Source organism: Felis catus, chromosome B1 (assembly GCF_018350175.1).
Source record: "Felis catus isolate Fca126 chromosome B1, F.catus_Fca126_mat1.0, whole genome shotgun sequence".
In the NCBI taxonomy this organism is placed as follows: Eukaryota; Metazoa; Chordata; class Mammalia; order Carnivora; family Felidae; genus Felis; species Felis catus.
The window spans coordinates 199998832-200025074 of NC_058371.1; the positions used below are offsets into that span (position 1 = coordinate 199998832).

General features: G+C 54.4%; 1 protein-coding gene across 8 annotated transcripts in view; it reads left to right on the top strand.

Annotated features, from left to right (window-relative positions):
• EVC (EvC ciliary complex subunit 1) overlaps positions 1 to 24641 on the top strand; it is a 76202-nt gene extending 51561 nt beyond the window's left edge. For 6 of the 8 annotated variants that reach the window (XM_045056605.1, XM_045056607.1, XM_023253319.2 and 3 more), the window contains 9 exons: positions 5128 to 5237; positions 8670 to 8880; positions 9824 to 10030; positions 12690 to 12834; positions 14879 to 14990; positions 19721 to 19847; positions 21604 to 21697; positions 22359 to 22470; positions 23007 to 24641. In XM_045056605.1, the coding sequence (XP_044912540.1) occupies positions 5128 to 5237; positions 8670 to 8880; positions 9824 to 10030; positions 12690 to 12834; positions 14879 to 14990; positions 19721 to 19847; positions 21604 to 21697; positions 22359 to 22470; positions 23007 to 23091 (1203 nt within the window). In that variant the 3' untranslated portion in view covers positions 23092 to 24641. The remainder of the gene's footprint in view (positions 1 to 5127; positions 5238 to 8669; positions 8881 to 9823; positions 10031 to 12689; positions 12835 to 14878; positions 14991 to 19720; positions 19848 to 21603; positions 21698 to 22358; positions 22471 to 23006) is intronic. The other 2 variants (XM_045056606.1, XM_023253320.2) reach the window with 1 other exon arrangement.
• The last annotated feature ends 1602 nt before the right edge of the window (positions 24642 to 26243 follow it).

Genomic DNA, 26243 nt, shown 5'->3' on the forward strand with positions numbered 1-26243 from the left:
AAGTTGCGAAGTTTGCAGCGCAAACAGCAGAAGTAGGAGAATAATACGCCACCACGGAGTTCGCACCTTTGACAAGGAATGTGGCGGTCGCGCGCCCCGTAGCCCTTACCGCTGTAAGGGACACAGCGTTGCAGTCGGTCCAGCAGGCTTTGAGTCCCGGTGCCACCTCCCACTCTGCCCGCACCCTCTCCACCCCACCCCTGGCGGGTTTCCATCACCTGGCCACCACACCTGCCCCCGCCTGTGCTGAGCTCCTGGCCTGTCCTGCCGCGCTCAGCCACGGCACCTGGGCTCCGTCCGCGCTGTCTCCCGCTTTCCATATCGAGAGCTCCTGTTCTCTGGAGTTGGGCCCTCCCCTCCTCCTTGAAACCGCTGCTTGGCTCTCTCGCTTCTGCCGCCTCAGTGGTGGAGTCCGGACACGGAGTCCCCTGCCTGGGGTCTGCAATCAAGGCTGTGGCTGGAGTCTCCTCCAGGGGCTCGGCTGGGAGGGGATCGCATCCAAGCTCACTTACACAGTCCTCGGCAGGATTCTGTTCCTCGTGGTGGTGGGGCTGCGGTCGGCAACTCGCTCATTTGTGTCTCCAGCTCGCAATGTGTCCCAGCCCAGCTCTCTGCCTGAAATCTCTGTGCGTGTGATTCATAGGCATGTGCAATGTCGCATGCCTGAAACAGAACTGCCCCCCGTCTTCCTGCCAACCCTCTCCATCCACACTCTTCTCTGTCCTTCCTCTATCCTTCCAGTCAACCGGACCAAGACCCTTGGGGTTGCCTCGACTCATCCTTCTTCTTTTTTTTTTTTTAATTTATTTTTAACGTTTATTTATTTTTGAGACAGAGAGAGACAGAGCATGAACGGGGTAGGGGCAGAGAGAGAGGGAGACACAGAATCGGAAACAGGCTCCAGGCTCTGAGCCATCAGCCCAGAGCCCGACGCGGGGCTCGAACTCACGGACCGCGAGATCGTGACCTGGCTGAAGTCGGACGCTTAACCGACTGAGCCACCCAGGCGCCCCACGACTCACCCTTCTTTAGCACACCCCACATCCAACTGACTGTGCCTTCTGTCTAGTCCAGAGTGGAGCCACTTTGGCCACCCCTGCTCTCGTGCCTGGTCGTAGCCACCACACCTTTCCTCAGATCACCAAGATGGCCAGCCCCCTGGTCCCCCTGAAACCGCCTTCCCCCACTGTGATCTAGTCTCAGCCCCCGGCCAGAGTGATACTTTAAAAACATACCACATGACACTAATTTTTAAGATGCACATTTTAAGCGTGCTTTCGCAGCCTGGAAGTTGCGATGCATCGTAATTTAATTTGCAGCGATTTTTTTTTTCCCTTAGCGATACTTAGAATGATTGTGCATCTTACAATCTCCAGCACGTCAGGTTTGCTAAAAGACCCTGTCACGTTGTGTCACTTCTGTGCTCCAAACCCCCAGTGGCTTCTCCTTTCGTGTGTAAAGCCGGTGTCCGCACAGTGCCCTACGAGGCCCTGCATGTCAGGACCTGGCTTCCCTGTGACCTGCTCACTTCCCCACCCCACCCCACCCCCGGCTCATTTTGCTCCGGCCACACTGGCCTTCTCCTCCTCCAGCTGACGGGTCTGCTCTTGCCTTGCTGTGTCTGCGGAAAGTCTTTGTTCCCATGTCACCCTCACACGAGGCCACCCTCACAATGAGACCTACCCCGACTGTGTTTTTTAAAACGGCGGTGCTCCCCTCCCTCTGCACTGCATCATTTGCCTGAGGTGCTAGCTTTAGAAACCCCCTGCCTGGAAGCCCACCCTGTTTGTGGGAGGGCACTACAAAACCCTTAGCATGTACCGGGCATGTCCTGACTGCTGCCTCCTTTCCCCTTTCTCTCCTTAGTAAATAAACGTTTGAAACAGAGAGTAAACTTGTCCAAAGCCACAAAATTACCTGTAGCAGTGACGAGGGTCAGCACTCTAGCTCACGGAGGCTAGAGCCTGCTTCAGATTCTGTCTCTCTCTCTCTCTCTCCCTCTGCCCCTCCCCTGCTCGCATTCTGTCTCTCAAAAAGAAACATTAAAATAATTTTATAAAAAAGGAGCTCTTACAAAGGATGTATGTTTAAAACAATAAAAACCCTTAGCAGAAGGAATTACTAGCTGTTAAAACAGGACGCAGGGAAAAAAGACAACAGATAAAAAAAAGCATATACTTTTATGAATGAAAATTCTAGTGATGGAAGCAGATATTTAACGGATGAGTCAGTTAAATGGCAGATTCAACACGGCTGACGGGGCAGGGTGTGAGATGTTAGAAGATAGATGCGAGAATGAGGTCCAGAATGCAGGGCAGAGAGGGGACATAGGACAGGGACTGAGGGACGTGGGCACCAGAAGGATAATGTCCCACAGGAGCTTTCTCATGGGATCCTAGAAAGAGAGGATGGAGAGAATGAAGGAGAGGAAGTGCTCAAAGCGATAGTGGATAAGAGACTTCCAGAACTGGTGGCAGACATGAATTCTAAGGTCAAGGAAATACTGCTTAGGTTTGTGGAGTCAGGAATGTTTGTTAAAAAAAACTAAATCCACAAAAGGAATAGGTATACGATACACAACTTTGAAAGCAGTAAAGGAAATAAGAATATCGACAAAAGGAACATCAATGGTTCAAAAACAAGGAGTTTAGAAAATAGGACGGAACAGCAGAATTGCATTTGTCCTATTCTGGAGGAAGGGAGGTTGAGCTTTGTACTGACAGGTTAAGTGGGTAAGGTCGGGATGAAGTCTCCCCACGTGAGAGAGACAGGACTAGCCCCTCACACACAGGAGCCGCCTGGGACCCACGGGCCTGGGTCTCCTGTTGAACCACGTCACAGAACATTAACATTGGACAAGGCCACTCTGTGACCGGGAAGGATGGGGACAAAGTGAGACCAGCTCGTAAGCGTGTCTGAACGCAGGTAACACGTGAACATTGCCAGAGCCACAGAAATGACCAACCGTGCCCCTATCCTGGCTGAGATGACTGAGGGCTGCTCCTTCCGCAATGACAGCCTTGTCCTCCTTCTAAAAAAAAATTTTTTTAATGTTTATTCATTTTTTAGAGAGACAGAGACAGAGTGTGAGCAGGGGAGGGCAGAGAGAAAGGGAGACACAGAATCTGAAGCAGGCTCCAGGCTCAGAGCTGTCAGCACAGAGCCTGATGCGGGGCTGGAACCCATGAACCGTGAGATCATGACCTGAGCTGAAGTCGGACACTTAACCCACCGAGCCACCTGGGGACCCCAGATTGCCCTCTTTTAGGAAGGACTTACAGAGATGCCCCATCACTGCATGACCCCTTTCAACAGCACCCAATCCAGAACAAGGCTCCACTACCTTGAACCCTCCAAAGCCTAAATCCTACAGTCAGGCCTAACACCCTGTACCTGAGATGTCTCCCGTGTCCCCGTGGTGCACCTTCTCCCTCTCTGCACTGAGCCATAACCCAGCTTGTTAACCACAGCTGTGCTCCTGGAGACTGCTCAGTCAGTCCCATTAAACGGCAAATAGAAGGGGAGGGGGTGAACAGTGCAAAGGAAATTCATGGCAACCAGAAACCACAAGATGGTAGAAATAAGTCCAAGTATACCATCAGTCACAATGAATAGTAACAAATTCATGTAAGTTGCAGAGAAACCTTCCCCACGCTACATGACATTATGAGATTCACCTACAGCATCATGACGCCAAAAGTTATATACCAGGCAAATACCAACCAAGAGAAAGTTGACAAACTACCTTAGGCAGAAAGCATTCTTGAGGGATAAGAGAGGGTCATTATATAATGTAAAAGAAACAATCCCTCAGGAAAATGCATTAGGCAAAATTTGGCTGAATTAAAAGGAAAAATGAACAGATGGAAATCATGATGGAATATTCTAACACCTCATCTCACAGAACATGATAGACTGATCAGATGACAAATCAGGCCATAAAAGTAAGATCTAAACAACACAATCGATGACCTGTGTGGCTCCTACGTAGGTTTTTGTGGATGATATGACTGTCTCCATTGAAGTTTTTTTAAATGTGTATTTGAGAGAGAGGGAGGGAGAGAAAGGGGCAGAGGGAGAGGGGGACAGAGGATTCGAAGTGGGCTCTGTGCTAACAGCAGAGAGCCCAATGCAGGGATCAAACTCACAAACTGTGAGATTATGACCTGAGCTGAAGTTCGATGCCGAACTGACTGAGCCACTCAGGCACCCCGTGACTGTCTCCACTGAGAAGCCCAAAGAATCTGCAAACAATTACAACTATTCAGATTGCTCAATAAACTTACCAGATACAAAACCAGCATCCCAAACCAGTACGTTTCCCATATATCAGCAGCACCCAGTGATAACATAAATAAGGATCCCCTTCCAAATAAAAGCCGTAGGGTCCCTAAAAATATATCTGACCAATGTGTATAAAAGCTTAAGGGAGAAGTTTATAAAATGTCATTGGAGGCTTAAAGTAAGACTGAGAAGAAATGCCGTGTTCTTGAATGGGAAAACTCGATCTTGGGAAGACGGTCATCCACTCCAAATTAATCTATAAATTCAGTTCAAATACAAGAAAATCCAAAAAGCTTTTTTCCCCAAACTTGATAAACTGATGCTAAAATTCATAGGAGAGGAAAAACAACCAGGAATAGTTAAGACAGTTTTGTGTAAGAATATGGGAGGACTTGCCTGGCTATGAAGTCTTGCTGTAAGCAACAGCGATTAAAGCAGTGTGGTATTGATGCGGAAATAAAGACAGACTCATAACAAAACAGAGAGCCTAGAATGACATGTGTGTGTGTATGGAAACTATGTAAGACGAGGTGGCACGACAGACCACTCATGAAAAGACAAATTAGGTAATAAATGGTGCTGGCACAATTAGTATCCATTTATGCAGAAAAAAAAAAATTGGATCCCTTCTTCAAACCGCAGAAAATGAATGTGAAATTAGCTTTAAGATTTAAATGCAAATAAGAAACTTTAAAAATCTCTAGAAGGAACGGTGAGGGGAATTTTTAATGAAATCAGGGGAGAAAAGGATCTTTGAGACAAGAAACAAAAGGCATGTTCCAACAAAGCAGTGATGGGTGAAGTGGCCGTGAGTTGACCCCTGTTCCTCTGTGCTGGGCCTAGGTGTGGATGGAGGAGTGGACCCTGTCCACCGTGCTGCAGACACACCTGCGAGATGGCCATGAGAGCATCGTCCACCAAGTCTTGGGCCGATTTGGTGGCCTCAGTGAAGAGTGAGTACAGCTTTCTGCAGAGTGGGGGCCTGTGTGACCCATGCTAGCTTCAGTGTTCTCATCTGCAAAGTGGACAAGTTAACCGTCCCCTGCCATTCTTACTGTGTGGTTTGGACACCAGCCAAACTGTAAATGTAAACGTGGAAGAGAGTGACAGGGTGCCACCGATAAAGGCGTGGAGTCAGAAATGTTCTGGGCAAGTGACTTACCGTTTCTTGCCCTCAATTTCCTCACCTATAAAATGGGCTAATCACACCTACTTTGTAGAGCTGTCTTTGATAGGAACATTTTAAACACTTTCTTTGGAGGTATAATTCACATACATTATTTTAAGTGTACAATTCAGTGATTTTTGGTAAATTGACAAGAGTTCTGCACCTATGACCATGATCAAAATTTAGAACGTTTCCATCACTTAAAAAAAAACAAACAAAAACTCTTTGTGCCCACTTTCCATCACTCTCAATTTATTAATAAATGTATATCCTAGTCTGTTTTTTCTGTAGCTATTAGTGTAATACCATATTTTCATCTTACTCTAAAATATTTATTTTTCCTTGTTTTCTATGAGAATAATTATTCTGATAAAACTATTTTTTCTAGTTGCCAGCCTTTTCCAGGAAACTAGTTTGTGTATACATCCAGAAGTAGGGGGATAACTATCATATTGGATAATACAGGGGAAGGAGATGACAACACACAGGAAAATTCTGTGAGCCCTGCTAAGATAATAGGGAGCAACTGCAAGATTTGCCTAGCCTGAAAACCTGTGTCTTTTAAGTATACTAATATTTGGTCCATTTATATTTAATGTAAATCTTAATGCTGATATATTTGGATTTTTAATCTGTTACCTTACTATTTATTTTGTTTGTTCTTCCTGTGTCTATGTTCCTTTCTCTTTCCTTTCTTGCCTTCCTTTGGATTAGGTGTTATTATTATTATTATCGTTATTATTAATCATTTTAATTTATCTCTCTTTTGGCATGTTAGTTATGTATTCTTTCACTGTGCTTTTAATGGTTAAACATTTTTAGATTTTTGCCAAAATCTGATGTACATTAATCTATTCCTTCTTCTGGGCAGTGTGACACCTTAGAGCACCTTAATTCCATTTATTCCTCCCTCATAGATTATGCTTTTCTTAGTGGGTATTTTACTTCTCTATCTATTTTCAAGCCTGTGAGATATTATAATTATTGTCATGCAGTCAGTATTTTTTTTTTTAATGATTTATTTATTTTTGAGACAGAGAGAGAACATGAGCAGGGGAGGGGCAGAGAGAGAAGGAGACCCAGAATCCGAAGCAGGCTCCAGGCTCCGAGCTATCAGCACAGAGCCTGACGCGGGGCTTGAACTCACAAACTGCGAGATCATGACCTGAGCCAAACTTAGTCACCCAACCAACTGAGCCACCCAGGCACCCCAACAGTCAGTATTTCTTTAGATTTGCTCACATATTTACCATTTCAGTTGCTCTTGATTGTTTCCTGTGTCTTTATTTCAGATCTGCTGGTGACAAATTCTCTTAGGTTTTGTTTGTCTGAAAAGGTCTATCTCATCTTCATTTTTGAGGAATGTTTTCAGTGGGTATAGAATCCTAATTTGGTTTTTCTTTTTCTAAATACTTTTAAAGATAATCTTTTGTCTTCTGATTTCAATAATTTCTGGCTGCTTTTAAGATTTCCTTTTGTTCTTTGGTTTTCATTGGTGTATTATGATATATCTAACCATGCATGTGGTTTTCTGGGCATTTCTTGTTTGTGTAATAAATCTATAGTGCTTCTTAAGCCTTCTCTGATTTGCAGTCTTTCATCAGTTTTTGAACATTCTCAGCCATTATATCTTTAAATATTCCTTTTGCCTGTTGTTTCCCTACTTTTCTGGGGCTCCACTTCTACATTTTATTAGAACTTTTTGCCTTATCTCACATACATCTTACAGAGTGTCCTTTATTTTTCATTCTTTTGTTCTCTGTGGTTCAGTTCTAGTCACATATTTTGAGCTACCATCCCATCCACGGTCTCTTGAACAATGTCTTATCTGCTGTTAAGTCCATCTACTGTTTTTCAGTTCTAGAATTTCCATTTGATTCTTTTCACAGCTTTCAGTTGTTTCTTGAAACTCTTCACTCATTTAATTTATTACACATATTCATCATAATTGTTGTGAAGGTTTTGTCTGATTAGCCCAACAGCCACTATCTTTTGGGTATGTTTCTATTGTCTGTTTTTTCTCTTTATTTTTGGTCAGTTCGTATCTGTTTGCAAGTCTGATTATTTTCATCGGATGCTAGACACTGTTGCTCAAAATTTAACATTTTGACAATTTAAGATAATTTTGATAACTTAAGAGATAATTTAAGATTTTGAATGATGGGATCTTCCTCCAGAGAGGATTTATCTTACTTCTAGCAGGGATTTCCCATAGTGGCAGGTCTGCTACCCCAGTTTTGAACTTAGCGGAATCAAAATTAAGCCTCTGTGAGGGATGATTCCTTACTCTTAGGACAAGAGCCCCCAGCTGAAAAGCCTGGAGTGTTTGCCTGGTCTCTCCTCCTTGGTAGGCTGACTGCCCCCACTCTGTTCAGCTTTTCAGGCTGTCAGAAAATACCAAACGCTGGGCCTGTCTGGTAGACCATCATTTTTCACTTGAGTCATTGAGATGGGAACTCAGAAACAGCCCACAATTTCAGTTTGGGATGTGTTGGTTTGGAAAGTTAATATAAGAAATTCATGTGGATGTGTACTGAAGAAAGCTGCATAAATGCATCAGAAACTTGGGGCAGGATGTGATAAAGTTGAAAACACGAATCAAAGAACAAATGACTGAATATAGGTGAGAATACCCATGTCAAATGGAGAATAGGCAACATGAGATCGGATAATTCCAACCTCCCTCCTTCTGGAGGGGCTCCCTGTGGAGCATGATTACTTGAGGCATTTCTTGGTAGTTCAATGTATTAGGGTCGTCCAGAGACACAGAACCAACCAGAGAAATATATGTAGACCGAGAGGTCCCAAGATCTGCAGTTGGCAAGCTGCAGACCCAGGAGAGACCATGGTATATTTTCACTCCTGAGTCTGAAGGCTTGACACCCCAGAAGAGCTGGTATCTCAGTTCAAGTCCAAAGGCAGGAAAAAAAAAAACAACAAACAAACCCATGTTCTAGGCCAGTGCAACCCACAGAAGGGTCAGCCTTTTCTGATCTTCAGGATTTCCACTGATTGGATGAGGCCCACCCACATTAGAAAGGGTGGTCTGCTTTACACAGCCCACTGATCCAAATGTTCATCGTATCCAGAAACACCCAGAATAATGTTTGGTTAGATGTCCAGGCGCCTTGTGAACATTCCAGCTGGCAAAGTTAACCGTCACCCTCAGTGAAGCCAACAGCACTGACTCCCAGCCCCCTGCCTGCTTTCCTCAAAGGTCCACGTGGTACATCCTACAGGGACACGACCTGCTGCTGCGCTCAGCCCTGCGGAGGCTGGCTCTCCGGGGCAGCGCCATCACCACCCTGACCCACATGAGACTTGCCGGGAAGAAGAGTCTTCTCCAGGAACTGCGTGAGCAGCACGCCCTTGAGCAGGGCTCCTCCCAGTGTCTGGACGAGCATCAGTGGCAGCTGCTCAGAGCCTTGGTAAGATCGGCATGTCGGGCCCTACCCGTCCCAGCCAGGCCGTGCCGGGTCCGGGTTCGGCCATGTTTGCCGGAGCCCAGATCCCGCCACGCCTATTATCGCAGGGGGGGTGGGATGATGGCAGCCTCCCGTGGGGGCGCCCCGTGTGCCCGAGGGCTTTAGTGCATGCCATGTCGAGAATTGGGCTGAACATACAGCTGGAATCACAAAACAGATCCGTACGGTCGCCATCAGGGTGCTGGGAGAAAGGGGCTTCTCTGTTTCAACAAACGGGAAGAAAGGATTTGGAAATTGCCGGGCTGGGATCTCAACCCAAGCAGGCTGACTGCAGGGCTCATGGAGTCACCCGAGCTATTGGAGCAGCTGGCGTTTTGACCATTAGTGGGGGACAAGCTCACAGTGACTTTCACTCTCCTCAGGAGCGTGTAGCGGGAAGCAGGCAGGACTGGCCCTCCTCCTTCTGACTCCCCTCCCCTCCTTCTCTAATTCCCATTCCCATAACGAAGGGCAGTCCCAGGACCCTGCCCTGGCTTCCATGATGGCCCGGACTGTGCTCAGACTCAGGTCTAGCTTCAGAACGTAGGTCTGCTGTGTGACTTTTACAAAGTTACTTAGTGTCTCTGAGCTTCTGTGTCCCCGTCACTCCTAGCGTTCAGGCCTCACAGTATTTTGGAAGAATGAGGAAGTTCTTGTACGTGTGAGGGGCCACAAGGGGCACTGGGCACACCGTTGGTGCTCAATAAATGCTTGGGGGATTCTTGAACAGACACCCCGGCTCACCCATCGTTGGCTTTGCGAGCCCAGAGGTCCCCACTTTCTGCCCCTTCTCAGTGCCTCCCCCACCCCTCCTGGGGCCCTGGGCTGGGCCAGCCCCACATCCCAGTCCTGGCCCTGGCCACGGCTTCTGTGCAGCGTGGGCTCCTCCCTCTCCTGTCCCTTCCAGGAGGCGCGAGTCGTGGAGGAGGCCAGCAGGCTGGAGGACGAGGCGCAGCAGACGCGGCTGCAGCTCCAGCAGCAGCTCCTGGCCGAGGCCCAGGAGGTGGGGCGGCTCCTGCAGGAGCACACGGAGAGAGCCATCGGGCAGGCCCTGCTGGCCCACGCGCGGAATGCGGCCACCAAGAGCCGGGCCAAGGACTGGGACGACTTCAAGGTGCGAGCCAACCCCCGGCCCCGGGGCCCCGGGAGGCAAGAGGGACTGGGGTGGGCTGGGCAGGCAGGGGGAAGGGTGTGGACGGGGCAGCAGCCTGGGACACCGGCCCCGCGGTGCCCTCCCCAGCAGCCTCGGGCCTGGCAGAAATCACCTGGCTTCTCCGAGCCCCCTCTTCCTCCTCCACGAGCGGGAATCGCCTCCCCCACAGGATGGCGGGGTTTCCCACCTGTAACGTTATTCTGAGCACTGGCCAGGCCCTTCCAGTAGCTCTGAGAGGGACGTGGGCTCAGCCAGAGCTACCCGGCCGGTCCGTGGCGGACACAGGATCCGGAGACAGCCTCTGCCAGAGAGAGACAGGCGTGAGCCTCTCCTGCCTCTGGCTGCCTCGGTGAACACGAGCCCTTGCAGAGTTGACCCTGACAGCTGAGTGCAGCTAAAACCAGCTCGGCTTGGGTGGGCGGGGGTGTCCTGCTTGAACCGACCCCGACCACGAGCCCTAGGGAGAAAGATGACAGCGGTGTGCTCGTAAGTCTACCTGAGTGCCTCGCCGGCCGCGTCTCAGCAGGCTCTGCCCACAACCTTGCCCAGAAAGGATCCTTTCCTTCCCTTTGTTCAGATGGGCAAACTGAGGTTTATCACGGGCAAAGGACATGGTTAAAGACTCCCAGGCTTAGGAAGTGGCCGAGTGGGACTGGACCCCAGTCTTCCCCGCACAGCGTGGACACATTCTGCCTCCCCCAGGCCGCCTCCCGGGCTCAGACCATAAGGAAAGGAAAGAAACCTCCGCTTGCTACAGACACCGTACTTATATGCACAGCAAAGAGAGGGGACCCACATTGCTGAGACACCCCCCCCCCCCTCGTTCCAGATAGCTCATGTCTGCTGCCCGCCATCCAGACATCAGGACTGGGCCCGGTTTGTGGTGTTGGGAAGGGTCACCTCCTTTCGGTAAAAGTCTACAGCTCCTCCCCCATAGATGCTCGCGGCACGAAATCGCAGTGAAACGTGAACGTGGCGTCCCTTCCCAAAGGGAGCCTGAGTCAGGATAGGGGAGGAGTGCTCCCCACACACACCGCTACGAGAAAGAACAGGTGTTCAGTTTCTGGAAGAATGTCCCAGTCGCGGGGCTTCTTGGTGCCAAGCCCCGTGGCAGGTGCTGGGCTGGCGATCCAGGCAGGCAAGCGCTCTCCGTGGGACTTGCATCTGCCGGACACAGAGGGGAGTGAACAGCGCCCCCCTGTGGCAGGAAGACAGGAGGACAGAGGCCTGATGGTGCCCGTGGCTCGGCTGACTTGGGAGGGAGGTGGAGAAGAGGGGCTTCCTGTCTCCGGGCTCCGGCTCCGTGAGCTAAATGAAAGCGAAGGAAGGGCGCAGCCATCAGAGGCAGTTCCTGCAGAAAGTTCGAGGGCAGGTCCGGGGGCCTTGGAGGCATGGAGTCGGAACCCCTCCGTGGGGGTGCTGAGGTCAGCAGAGGGGAGGGGAAGAGGGCACCGGCTCTGTGAGCGATGAGCGGGGCCGTGGGAGCTCCAGGCGGCTCAGACCGGCTCCGCCACCCGCTCTGCCTCCCCCGCCTCCACGCACCCCTGCACGTCTCCCACGGCGCCATGACATAGCGCAGCTCCAGGAACGTAACGTAACCAACCGCGCAGCAGTAACTGCTCAGCAATAAGTGGGTATTTTTTCTTGCCCAAAGCCTGGAACCATCTGATAGATGTTTGTTGAGACGGGGCCTCTGGCGTCTGACTTCTCTGACCTTTTGCCCATCATCTTAGGAAGTGAAGGGCGGTGACTTTGCCAGGGCACGGCCAGCACGTGCCTGATGGTGGGGCATCTCAGCCTCCGCTTTGGGTCTGAAGGTGTATCGCTTAAGATTGCCTGTTTCTGCAGGTAACAAAAAGACATACTCAAATGGCAAATAAATAGACGTTGTTCAGCCCACATAACAAGAAATGTGAACGTAGGTGGTTCCAGGCTGGCACAGAGGCTGCGAGCAAGGACCAGGCTCTTTCTTCCTGATCCACCATTCTTGACATTAGTTCGCTCCCTCGTAGTCTCAAAATGGCCACTGCCTTTCCAGACGTCAGATCTGCATTCCAGGCAGAAAAAAGAAGACAGCAAAATCTTTCACCCATATCCTAAGCTTTGCCTTAATGTTTGTAAAGGGAAGGTCTCCCAACAGATTTTTTTGGGAGATTTTTTTATTTTATTTTGGAGAGAGAGAGAGAGAGAGAGAGAGAGAGAGAGAGAGAGAGAGAGGCAGGCAGGCAGAGGCTGAGAGAGAGGGAGACACACACAGGATCTGAAGCAGGCTCCAGGCTCGGAGCTGTCAGCACAGACCCCTACCGGGGCTGGAACCCATGAACCGTGAGATCATGACCTGAGCCGAAGTCGGACGCTCAGCCAACCGAGCCACCCAGGTGCTCGCCCCCGACAGATTTTCCCTAACACTGGGTCTCGCTGGCCAGAACCGGTCATACGGCCGTCCCCAGAGCACCCCTGACCAAGGACATAAGATCACCGGGACAGGCGTAAGCCACCCACCCACCCATGCTCTGCCCGCTGCCCCACCAGTCAAGGTCGGGCGTGGTAGAAGCTAAGAACCAGGACGTGGGTGGGGGACCACGTGTGACTTTGCTGCGTCTTCCCCCTCCTGCCGCAGAGAGTGCTGACAGAGGCGGCCGTGGAGAGCGTCTACGTGACCAGTGCCGGCGTCGGCCGGCTCGTGCGGGCATATTACCAGCACATCGGGAGGGTCATGCAGGACCACGAGGAGAGAAGGCTGCAACTCCTGAAGACCCTGCAGGGTAACGGCCCCCTCCTCAGGGAAGCCCCGCACACAGCAGGCCAGACGTGCTCCTGCTCTGGGACGCAATGGCACGTCACACCTTCCGAACGTTACTGGGGCGGTTTGGTTGATTGATTGATTGTCTGCTCCCTCCCCCTAAAATAGGCTTTTAAAAAGCCACCTAGAGGACCATACAGTATAAGAGGATTTTTAAAAAGTAGATGAATCGGGGCGCCTGGGGGGCTCAGTTGGTTAAGCGTCCAGCTTTGACTCGGGTCATGATCTTACGGTTCATGGGTTCGAGCCCCGCGTTGGGCTCTGTGCTGACAGCTCAGAGCTTGGAGCCTGCTTTGGATTCTGTGTCTCCCTCTCTCTCTGCTCCTCCCCTGCTCGTGCTCTGTCTCTGTCTCTCTGTCAAAAATAAATAAATAGATATTAAAAAAATTTTTGAAAAAAAAAAGCGGGGGGGTGGGGCACCTGGGTGGCTCAGTCGGTTGAGCGTCTGACTTCGGCTCAGGTCACGATCTAGCAGTTTGTGAGTTCGAGCCCTGCGTCGGGCTCTGTGCCGACAGTTCAGGGACCGGGGTCTGCTTCGGATCCTGTGTCTCCCTCTCTCTCTGCCCCTCCCCTGCTTGTGCTCTGTCTCTCTCTCAAAAGTAAATAAAAAACGTTAAAAAAAATTTTTTTTTTAAAAAGTAGATGAATCAGGACAAGGATAGGACAGTGAGATGGGGTTCAGGTGAGGTCATGATCTGGGACATAGGCCATCAGATCCCTACCTAATGGTGACACGGTTTTGACTCTGGGCTTCCTGGTGGCCAAAGGGATGGGAACTTCATCAGTTACAGCTGTGCAGTGACAGCGAGTGAGAACAGATCAGTGGCCCTGATGTTCCTAAGACCCAGAGAGTTTCCCCCACGTGCCCTCACAAGAGGCCACTCGGGTGACAGAATGGACATCATCCACAAAGCCAGCAACAATACGTGTATAATAATAGACACAAGCCAGTTTCCTCGAGGCCTCTGCTTGTAACGTCCCTCCCTGCATCCGGGACTTCAGAACAGCATAGAACCCCACGTTCTCAGACGGGTTTTGCCTGGATTGCCCAGAGCTGGAACTGATTCCTCGACCAACGATGGGCAGCAGGTCCTGGGCGCAGTCTTCTGGGAGTATCAGTCCCCTCAGTAAGCACAGCAGGTACCTTTTCTTCCCCTGTCCTGGGGACTTTGAATCCCAGACTCAAAGTAAAATCTGGACACCTGTCTGGAAATCTGCCCAATGACTCCAAATGGTCTCGGTCGGCAGGAAACAGACAGATAGTCACCGCAGGGCGTTCGGGAGCCGGGGCCTTCCCTTCCCTCTCTAGGCCTCGGTTTCCCCATCTGTGAGGCTAGGGTTGGGCTCACCCTCCACACATCCTCTCAGCTCAGATTTCCTGTTTCCCTGACACCCCGGCTCTCATGCGAGGATTTCCCAGGAAATACATTGAAATGATGCAACTTAGCTGACCACATAAGCTCCTTCTGCTTCGTTCAGTGCTCTTTTTGTTTTTTTTAAAGAGTCCTAGAATGGCACATCCCCAGAGATCACCCAGGTTAGAGACCATCCAGGTTAAATAAACCTTTGTGTTCTAGAAAGCTCCGGCCCAACCGGACTTCCCGGCTGCCCGGAAAGCACCCACATGGGAGGGGCCGGCTGCACACCCACAGCACCGCCTGTCGAACGCTTTGTTCCTTCTGCTCTGAATTTTTACCCGTGACGGCCTCTCTGCAGTGGAACCTTTCTTCTTCTCCACCCTTGCTCCTGGCACTCTCAAGAAAGTGGGGTCTGAGCAGTTGCAGGGAGAGCAGGGGTCACCTTCCTCTGGGGGCGCAGGGTCCTTGACGGAAGCCTCGCTTTCTCACGCACGCGGAGCCTTTCCCAGGGGCAGTGCAGGTGCTGCATAAGTGGCCCACGATTTGAGAGCGCGTCTCCTGCCGATCTCTGTGCCCGGCCCCACCCCAGGCCTGGCTCAGAGGCCAGCCCCAAGCATGCCCCTTGACCTTGTGTGCTAAATGGTCTAGGTGAGAGAACGGAGAATTACAAGCTGCGGACAAAGCAGGGATTCGGAGACCCTTCGCCGGGGAGCAAGGCGGTGAATGGATCTGGCGAAGCCTGCATGGCCGTCCACCAGAGGTGAGCTCGCCCCCTCTGTCCTGTGCGCCCTCCTCTCCTCCCACGCGTCTGCTCCGTGCACTCGGCGTCCGATGGTGCGTGCACGTGGCTGCCAGAGTGGAGGCCCCCGTGCCTCGGTCGGGCTCCCTGCTCGACACGCGACCCCCAGGACGGGGCCTGGCACACGGGAACGAGCGAGTCCGGGTGGGGTGGGATCCCCCCGTGCACGGGGGCTGGGAGCAGGCTGTTCACCCTGGAAGTGACCCCAGAAAGCACCGTGAGGGAGCAGGGAGGTGAGGCCCCCAGCTGCTTCCCGCTGCTGTCATGACAACAGCCAGCTACGTGGCCCACGCTTCTGCGGGCCTGAGGTCCCCGCGGCGGGTGCTGGTTTTGTGGGTCTCCCACGGCCCAGCTCGGGGTGTCGGCCCGGTGGGCTCTTGACGAGGCTCTGGGGAGAATCTTCCCAGGTTTGCTCAGGTCGCCGGCACAACACAGGTCTCTGTAGAACTGAGGTCCCCTTGCTTTGTGGCTGTCGGCTGGGGGCCACCCGGCCTCTAGAGGCCTCTGTTTGGTCCTCGCTCGTGGTCCCTGCGTCTCGATGCTTGAAGTCCTCTGCCTTCCTCTTCCGCCTCATCTTTCTGACTCCATTTGGAGAGACTTCTCTGCTTGTAAGCGTTGTGGTGATTGAGACCCACGTGGATAGTCCAGGAGAGTCTCCAGATCCTAAAGTCGATAACCCTAAACCCAGCCTGCAGAGACCCGGCTACCACGTACTGTAACGTCCTCACGGGTCCAGGGATTAGGGCAAGGCCACCTGTAGGGGCACTGTGTGGCCTACCGCAATGGAGAAGAAGCACACCAACCCTGTGGCCGTGCAGCCTGCCCATGGCAACTGAGGCCCAATCCCGCTCTGGACCTTCTGGGAGATGGTATAAAATTCAACTTCCAATTATGTCAACAAGGGGGTTTGTCGGCCAAGCCCTGTTCCGCACGGGTTGAGGGTCTGCCCTGGGGGCGTTATGTCACCAGCACTTCCGGCCCCTGAGCTGGCCAGACACACCCCCGTGGCCAGAGAAGGCACTGAGACACAGACACAGACACAGGTGTTTGGCGGAAGAAGCCACTGGCCTGTGTGGAAACCGTCCACCCAAGCGTGGACAGCCGCCCGGCACGCCCCTGTAAGCACCGACTCTTGGCTGGGCCCCGAGCTGGCCACTGGGGACAGTGCCTGTCACCCCAGAGCTCACAGCCTGGAGGGAGAGACGGACAGCGGAACAGCAGTAAATCTGTGCGGGTGCTCTCATGGGGGAGGGGAGGGGCGCTGAAGGATGACAGGTGACGGTCCCTTGTCTAGGCAGAGGCGTCCCGGCGGCTGGAAGCAGCAGACAGCCACGGCCCTGCAGGATGGAAGCGTGGGCTCCGAGTAGATTCCAGCCCCTCATCGGACGGCTGGAAACAAGAACCACAGGGTCCCCTGGGTCGGACCGAGTCCCGCACACGCTGTCCATAAATCCTCCGACGGCCGTTCGCAGTGGTCAGGAAACGTCCTGCCATCCCGCGCCTAGGTGCCACCTGGCCCTGACGGTCGGCTATCCACCTGACTCGGGCCCGGCAGCTCTCAGACGTGAGGGGGCATCATCTCACTTGGTTCTCCTCCCAAACGTGCAGATGCCAGGCCCCACACCTGGACACTCAGACTCGGGGGCTGTGCGGGGGGACCCAGGAATCTGAGCCGTTACCCCACTCCTCCTCTCCAGGGATTCTGATGGATGGAGCCCAAGGGCTTCACCTGGACCCCAGTGACCCAAGAGGAGGGGCCTCAGCCGCCCCCAGTCCGACCTCCCCGCCAGGTTTTACGGGAGATGGAAGCAAAGCCCCGTGGGGGTGCGGGTGCGTGACCGACTCTCGCTGTGACTTAGAGGCTCATACGTGGCTGTTGGTGCCCTTTCCTCCGTGCCCGTCCGCTCGCAGTTTCTGGTGAAAGTCCGCCAGGGCTCCTGGGGACAGAGCCGTGTAGCGAGAACGGATCGTTGATTTAAAAGAACGTTAGGAGACTGAGCGCATGAAGCAATTCTCGGTCCAAGGGCGAACTCCACACTGCATCCCCGGGGAGCAGCGGGATCGTGGGAGAGCCCGGCTGAGGGGTGCCAGGTGACGCGGCGGTAGACTGGCCACACGCGGGCTAGGTCCCTTCACGCCCCGAGCCTCAGGCTCCCCGTCTGTGAAGTGGGGTGACGGTAGCTCCTGGCTCACAGGGCATTACCGTCAAGACCCACAGAGAGTGCGGCGCCCACGGCAAGGCCGGCCCGCGGCCAGCGCCCCACGCCTGATGTCCTTCACCACCAGCACAATTGTCACTGCTGTGCCTTCTGCACGGTGCGCAGTGCGGCTTGAAACAGTTGTGCAGTCGGGACTCTTTCAGGAGGGATGTTTTTTTTAAACACCCACTTCCATAATCAAATAGGAGTCCAAAAGGAAGGGGTTTATGACCCGTCCAGGTGACTCAGATCCTACAGTAGGGCATCCTCTCCTTCCGGAAGGTCCAGAGGATCAGCAGTGCCGAAGGGGGTCATGCTCGGGCCAGAGCACCACATGGCTGTCCCTCCGCAGGCAGGATTGTCTGCCTCTCGGCCGCTCTCTAGTCCCAGGTCCTTGTACCGCCCCTCCCGGCTTAGAGCTGTGGCCTCTGGCCTCCCGTCTTGTCCTGTGTCTACGTGTAGCCAGGGCATCGCGTAAACACAGGCGGCTGTGTCTCAGTCCCCCCTGGACCCTTCCGTGGATCTCCGGAACGGGCAGGGGGAAGCCCCACTCCGACCCCACCCCCGGATAGAGTTCTCACTGCCTGGCAGGCCCATTAGCCAAGTCCATGGTGAGGAGCGGACAGGCAGTCAGGGTGGCAGCCGAGAGTGACCAGGACTGTTGGCAGAACGGGTACAGGACAGGCTGCTCACAGCAAGAAGCCGCCTGGCCGCTGAATGGGGGCCCCTAGGAGATTTGTGCATGTCCTCATCCCTGGAGCCTGTGCGTGTGACCTGTGTGTGCGTGTCCTCATCCCTGGAGCCCGTGCGTGTGACCTGTGTGTGCGTGTCCTAATCCCTGGAGCCCGTGCGCGTGACCTATGTAGAGGAAAGATCTTTGCAGATGTCATTAAGTGAAAGATCTTGAGACGAGATCGTGCTGGATTATTCCAGCGGGCCCCAAATCCAAGGGCAGGTGGGGTGGAGGGAGATTTGGTCACACACAGAGAAGCCCATGTGAAGACAGAAGCAGGAATGGGAACGGCGCGGACGTATGCCAGGGATCACCGGGAGCCACCCAGAGCTGGGACAGGCAGGGAGTGGGCTCTCCTCTAGAACCTTTGGAGGGAAAGAAACCCCGCTGATCCCTTGATCGAAGCCTTCTGGCCTCCAGAGCCGTGAGAGAATAGATTTCTGTTGTCTTAAGCGCCCCCTCCCCCGCCTCAGCTTGTGGTCCTTTGTTAGAGCAGCTCCAGGAAACCAATGCAGCCTCCTCGAGGGTGTGGGGGAGGCTGTACTGTAGAGCACTGACCTCATCTGTATCAATTATTTGTTCCGCATCTATCCTCTACCCGAGTTCAAAGTGGAGCTTCGTGAAGTCAGGGACTGTGAGTCTCTTGTTCGCACCTGTATCTTCAAAACACAGGACAGCACCTGGCAGGCCAGAGATGTTCTTATGTATAAATGAAGTTGTACACGGATGGATGGATGAGTGATGGGGTTTTGTAGGATGAATAGGAGTTTGCCAGGCCACTACAAAGAAGAGGGGAAAGCTATGACTGGCAGACAGAGGAGCATGAAGCAAAAGCAAGGTGCAATTCTGTGCCTGAAGGTAAACTCCGCGAACAGCTCCCTGTTGACACTAAACGTGGCTTCTGCAGATGTAGGAACTCACAGAAGATTGGAAAGAAAGAGGCAAAGGGCCGTTACGAAAACAAGGTGGATGGGATGGGATGTTCCTGTTTGCTGAGGGTCTGAGGAAGGTCAGCCAAGGAAGGAGGGGATTCAGGGTAGGGGGGAGGCAAGGTGAAAGCAAGCGGGGGCCGTCTCCCGGTCAGGGACCCTGCTGCCGCCCCCGCTCGGAGCTGTGCCACCCAGAGTAACGGGCCCCCGTCTTCAGGGGGGCCCCAATCGTCTCCCCGCCATTGAGCCAGAGGAGAAGTGAGCTCTTCCCTGCACGTGGCTCGGATGCTGCAGGCTAGGAGATGAGCATCCCGTTGCACGTTTTCCGTAAGGATGGGTAGCTGGTGGGTCTCCGGCCCTTTCGGGGGAATGCGCCCCCACCCCTGGGTTGAGATGATTTTCATGCCGTTCAGTCACTGGGCAGCTGCGGGACCCCAGGGATGCCCCCGCCCCCTCTGAGCACCTCTTGCCCTGAGTGTTCTACCCTTTGTCCTGCTCATATCGCTGAGGACCCAGCGGGACCGAACGAAAAACGCGCACGCGGGATTCTGCAAAGTCGCGAGGGTGACTCACGTTTATGATGAGTCAGCCCCCCCCCCCCCCCCCCAGGTGGAGGGACTCCAGCTGCGGCCGCTGTCACAGGCCGTGCAGCCACCGTAAATCCTGCCGGCCAAGGCCATTCCTCTCTCTGGGCTCCACGGGCCCAAGGACGGCTTCCGCTCCCCAGTTCCCACGACTCAGCAGCCTCCGGGGGCACGTCTGTGCTGGGTCTCTGATTAACCCGCCGCCGCCGGCTGGGGCGGCGCTGATGGCCTTCGTTCCTTCTGCCAGGGTGGCGGCACAGCAGAAAAAGTTTCTGGCCCAGTTCACCGTGCACCAGCGGATCCGCCTGGATGCTTGGAAGCAGAAGGCAAGGGCTGCGGCTCATCTGGAAGCCCAGCTTGAGACCCAGCTACAGGTACGAGTGTCGGAAAAGCGCCTTCACGGAGCGGGCCGGGGCTTAGGGAGGAACAGGAGCAGCAGAAGGCCACTCTCGTGACCACAGGTCGCGGCAAAAAGACCTTGGCCCTGGCTGAGTCTCGCTGGCTGACGGCTTGGCCGTGAGCCTTGGGGGCGGGCAGCAGCTGTGCTGATTCCCGAGCAGCTTCGGGGGGCCAGGCCCTGTGCTCCGATCATCTCCCCGCTGTTGAGCCGGAGGAGAAGTGAGCTCTTCCCTGCACGTGGCTCGCCATCACATGGGCCTCTCAGGGTCACGGAGGCAGTGCGGCTGGTGACCGAGGCCTGCACTTTCCCTGGGACACACGGGCGGCTCGGCCCTTGTGAAATGAAGTGGGTAGCTCATCACGGGGAAGTCTCATAAAGTGCGCTTATGAAAACAAAGTGGCGGGGCGCCTGGGTGGCTGAGCGTCTGACTTCGGCTCAGGTCACGATCTCACGGTTCGTGGGTTCGAGCCCCGTGTCGGGCTCTGTGCCGACAGCTCAGAGCCTGGAGCTGCTTCGGATTCTGTGTCTCCCTCTCTCTCTGCTCCTCCCCTGCTCACGCTCTGTCTCTATCAAAAATAAATAAACATTAAAAAAACTAAAACAGGGGCATCTGGGTGGCTCAGTCGGCTGAGCGTCTGACTTCGGCTCAGGTCACGATCTCACGGTTCGTGGGTTCGAGCCCCGTGTCGGGCTCTGTGCCGACAGCTCAGAGCCTGGAGCTGCTTCGGATTCTGTGTCTCCCTCTCTGTCTGCTCCTCCCCTGCTCATGCTCTGTCTCTATCAAAAAGAAATAAACATTAAAAAAAAAACGAAAATAAGGGCGACTGGGTGGCTCAGTCAGTTGAGCGTCCAGCTTCGGCTCAGGTCATGATCTCGTGGTTCGTGAGTTCAAGCCCCGCATCGGGCTGTGTACTGACAGCTCGGAGCCTGGAGCCTGCTTCGGATTCTGTGTCTCCCTCCTCTCTGCCCCTAACCTACTTGCATTCTGTCTCTGTCTCTGTCAAAAATAAATAAACATTAAAAAAAAAAATTTTTTTTTTAAAGCAAAGTGGGTGCCTTAAAAAAAAAAATCAGATATTCCAGAATGGAAGCACTTAACAGAGTGTTGGCCCGGTCAGAGTAGTCCCCACCGGTGTGGCAGCGACAGGTGAGAGCCAAGGTGGTTAATGCTCGTTCCCTGAGCGTCTGTCCTGACACGGAACCAAGAGCGTTACACACGCCATCTGACCTCGTCGTCCCATAACCGAGGACAGGGTCACTGTCGTACTCCAGGTACAGGTGGGGACACTGCAGCTCTGAGAGCTGAAGTCACCGTCTAGTGTCACACAGCTAATAAGTCACGGAATCCAGGTCGGTGGTTAAGCCACAGCGTCGGCAGCTAAGAGCTCAGACTCTGAAGTCGAGTGGAAGCGGGTGAGATCCTGCTTCTGCTGCTCCCGCCCGTGTCCCTCTCTGAGCCCTCACCTCTGCACGCTTCTCTGTAAAATGGGGCTCCCTGGCTGGCGTGAGTGAGGACGGACAGTTCCCTGGCAGGAGCCGGAAAGTGCTGGTTCCTGTGCTCACACACGCGTCCGCCCTGCTCCTGCCTTCTGTGGGTTCTTCTCGGAGACCCGTCTGCCACCAGGGATGCGGGGCCATCAGCCACCCTGGAGAGGGCGTCAGCCTCACTGTGGTGCAGAGGCGGGACGGGGCAGAGGGGGACCCAGATGACCCTCTGTCCTTGCATCCAGGAGGCCGAGCAGAGCTTTGTCTCGGAGCTGGCGGCGTTGGCCCGGGTGCCCCTTGCCGAAAGCAGACCTTTTTCAAGCAAGCGTGGCTCGTCAGGTAAGTCGTGGAAGGCGGTGCACAGCAGCGGGAGTATGGGCCCCAGTCCCGTGTCCGCCACTAACCATCTGTGTGGCCTCGGGCACCGTGCTTACCCTCTCCGGGCTTTTGTGTCCTTGCCCGTCAACAAGCGGACTCACTTAGCCCCAGGGCCGCCTTGCTCTTCAGCGTTCGGTACTTTCGATTCTGAGGTCTGCAGCTCACCACCCAGGCCTCTGTGTCCCCGACTTACAGACGGGGGTGATTAGCCCTTGGCCCCCTGCCGGCGGCAACTACTGTGACCTCACAGGTGGTGTAGCCGGACAGAGACAGGGAGGTGTGTGAGAACACAGAGGTCTCTTAAAACAACGCTGCTCTGTCAGGGTCCTTCTGCTTCGGAAGCTCGGGTCAGCTGGGCGTGGCAGAAACCCAGCGGGAGCCTGGCAGCCCTGGGTTCGAATCCCAGCTCCGGCACGTAACGGCTGTGTGAGCTTGGGAAAGCCCATCACCTCCCCGGGCCTCAGTTTCCCTACAAGTTAAATGGGTGTAATCGCAGAAAGCACAGAGTGTCTCCTTGGCCGTGGATGTCCTCAGCAGATGCCCGGCTGGGTCGGGGTGAGGCCGAGGGAAGCTGTCACGTGCTTGACATCACCCAATGTCTGGGTTTATGTGTCTTCTGCAGAGAAGCCTGTAAGGACGAGAAGGAAGAAGCCCCCACCCCGGGAGAAAGGGAACCCGGGGGGCCCCACCGACGATGACCCTGCAGCAGGGGGCCACCCCTCGGGATCACTCAGGTACGGGGGCGGGGGCCGGCTTATTGCCAGTGGATGCGTATTGACCGCTTACAGTCCGGGCAGGAAAACAGGCGCCTTTCTCGGAGGTGTTAGCCACAGGGTCCCAGAAACGATGGACGATGGCGGGAGCTGTTGGTATCCCTGTCACTGCTACTATTCGTGTCCAGTTTGGCCGGGCCGGCCATGACCTAGCTCCGCGTCCCGCCAGCACCCGGCCTGAACGGTCCCCTTCTTGCCAGGCCCCCAGTGGCTGCAGACACTTTGGGGTCTGTAGGAGGGTCAGTGCGTCCCGGTGCGCCCAGTCATCTGAGTGGGGGGTTGCCTTTACCCCGTGGCCCTCAGGTGACCACCCCCTCCCCCCACCCAACAGAGGGAAACCGGAGGCCGTGTTTGTCTCTGGACAACCCCAGTTAAAGGGGGTGGGGCTGTTTTGAAGGCCTGTCACTGCCTTTTCGTCTGATCAGATCGGATGAGTTCTTGCCTCTGGACAGATCTGGACTCACGTTGTGACCACTGCATTGCTTCCTTGTTTTAAGCAGCAAAAGGCTGAACCAACAGGAGAATGAAGCTGGCGACGGCGAGAGCCCCAAGAAGCCGCTGAAGGACAGAAGCCATCCGTAGGTTACGGTTTGGGTCGGGGCCGATGTGGAAGATCCAGCCGGAATAATGCCACCTGCCCGCCCCAGCCGGCTGGGACGGGGAGGGCCACCGGGGGGCCGGATGGACAGACGGACAGGCGGAGAAGTGCCTAGAAGGCCTGAGTGAGCATGGCAGACCCTGCCGCCTGTGGAATGAAAACCCCGTGTCGGAACCCTGCCTGCAGTTTTCTCTTTCTCTTTGGCTTGGAGACGTGGCTCCCTTCCTCAGGGACCTCTTCGGCCCTGGATCTCTGAACCCCACCCCCCACCCGCACCCTGCCTGCCCAGTGTGAGGCTGCCTCCAGCCTCGGTGCCCCCCTGCTCCCCAGACTCTCCACGGAGTTCTGCTGGGAATGCGGGGGTCTCCGGGCGGGGCTGGCGTTTCCTGGCCCGAAGCCTTTTCTCCATCTCTTTATAAAAACTATTTTTAATGTTTATTCATTTTTGAGAGAGACAGAGACAGAGCGTGAGCAGGGGAGAGGCAGAGAGAGAGGGAGACACAGAATCCGAAGCAGGCTTCAGGCTCCGGGCTGTCAGCAGAGAGCCCGACACGGGGCTGGAACCCACGAACCACGAGATCATGACCTGAGCTGAAGTCAGACACGTACCCAGCTGAGCCACCCAGGCGCGTCTTTTTCTCCAATTCTGTCATCCTTGTTCTCATGTCCCATGAGACATGTCCCACGCATCTGGCCGCAGGGTTCTCATCTGGACTGATTCCCATGTTTGGCTCAACCCGCAGCTAGTGCCTGGTCACCTTGGAGGTTGTCTCAGGGCCCCAGGACCCTGACACAGACCACGGAATCCCTGACCTGCAGGCCTACGTCACCCACCCTGGGGACCTGAGGCCTGACTGGTACCTAATGACACCTACAGCGGTGTCTTCTGTGGGCGGCCCCACTCAGCCCTCAGACTTCCCCTGGGAGGGGACAAGCCGTTCTGCCAGATGGCAATTTTCCCTCAGGAGACAATGTTCCCCAGGGGCACTGCTGCTCCCAGTGGGCAGGGACAGTATCCAGGAGCTTCCAGACTGGCCGCACTTAAACCACTGCCAGGAGAGGTCTTTCCCACTGGGAATGAAAATCACTCTTCTCATTGAAATCAGGGATTCTCAAACCCGGCACTGTGGACATTTTGGGTGAGCTAATCCTCTGTTTGAGGGTAGGGGCCGTCCTGTGCCTTGCGGGATGTTTAGGGACATCCCTGGCCTCCACCGACCAGATGCCAGGAGCCCTCCCCAGTTGTGACAACCAGACATGTTCAGACGTGGCCAGATGTCCCCTGAGTCAAAGTGTGCCAGTACCTGGTGAGCCCAGAACGTAGTGGGCTTCGGGAGATTTCTGAACCGTTTGTGGGCTGAATTTTTATTTCTTAAAATCTAAATCAGATTCTGTTAGGAAGGAGTCTCCCACGGCAGTTCCCTGGTTGGTTAAGGATGTTCCCCATCAGAGCGACTGGTCAGCAGGCGGGATTTCCAGAGTTAACCGCCAGCTCCCTCTTGTGGCTGAATAAAGCATTTCATTATTCTGCTGAGTCCCGTAACAGGCGGTGGTTTCCTTCTTGCCGCGTTTTGAGAACCCGGTTTACATAGAAACCACTTTTGTCATGTGGGCCCTCTGCACAGAGGCATTCTGGAGTTGGGAGTGTCTGCTTTGGTAACTTGATTTTGGTAAATCCAGACCCCCCCTCCCCCAGCAGCACCGGGGTCTCTGAAAGATCGAAGGCCATCTCAGCTTCCGCAGACCTTGCGTGAAAGTTATTCTGCTTCACGAGCGTAGCCTCCTCGGCCCAAGGGACTGTGTCACATGCCAGTGCTTCTGGGCTCTTCCTCGGCCCTGCTGCCCCACTACTGTGCTTGGCGCAGTTAGGGGCCCGTGATTCCGGAAAGGCTGTGGACTCTCTGTTTTCATCCCATCGCAGACCGACTCTGCCAGCTCCAGCTCTGGGGACGCCCGGGGCCGGGCTGTGCAAACACACAGCACACGCTCCGTGCAGGGAAGACCGAGGACACACCGCGATCCCCCTCCTCCACTGGGTTCCCGTCCCCACGTGCATTATGGGCTGTGGGTTGTTACAGAGATAGGAGGTGGCGCTGGTGGGGACGATGAGGGACGATCCAATGAGAAGACCGTGGATTCCTTCTTTTGCACACACCTACCCTCTGGTCTGAGCTCAGCTGCGAGGAGAAAGGCCGTAGATGCTCCGAGCACCTCTCTGGCCAGCCTGGTGTCTGTCCTGTCCTTACCTTGGCTGCTGACCTAGACGCTGCCACAGGTGACTCCTAACTGCCCTGCCCCAGCCTCCTGGTCCACACGTTCCAAAAACGCACATCTGACTCACGAGCTTCCGCGGTGTTCTTTGCTCTAAGGAGAAAAAGGAAATCTTTAACAAGGACCACGGAACCCTGCGAGGTCCGGTCTCAGCCACGCAGCCTGTCTCCTCTCGTGGACTCATACGTGCCCGCCCCTGCCTGCCACTGGGCTTTTGCACAGGACTTTGCTGCTGCCGCCCGGAACAGTTCTACCCACCTCCCATCCACTTCACCTCCCGAGTCTGTAATCATCATCCACGTCCCAACAGCAGGACTTATGTCTTCAAGAGCCTTCCCTGTACCCCTCTGACGAGGCTGGACGCTCCTCTGGGGCCCTTAGCACTGTGTATTTTACTGCTGGGATGGGGAGGGTAATAAATAGCATCCCTTTCTTTCCCATCCACATTTGGAACCAGTTGAGATACAGGCAAAGCGGTCAGATGCAGATCTGCCCCTGCAAATGCGCATCATCAGGGCTCACGCTTTGTGCCACAGAGAGTCACGACCACATGCACTTTGGTCCAGAGACCAGCCCCCGGGGGGGTGCGGAGATCTGACACTCGGGCTGGAGGAGCAGCCTTCTCCGGTCCGCGCGCACTAACCAAAGCGGCCAAGCAAACTCGGGGGCCAGAACGCGTTAGGCAGTGCTGGGGATGTCGGAAAATGGCTGGGGCTTTACGGGCAGGGGGCAAATGGGTATGAGGAGACCTTCACCGTTCTGTCTCACTTTTTACAGTCCGTGTGCAGCGTGGGTGCAAAAATAGACCAGCCGAGGTAGCGGGGCTAGGCCAGCCCTTACGGGACACCAGGGCCCGCTTACATCT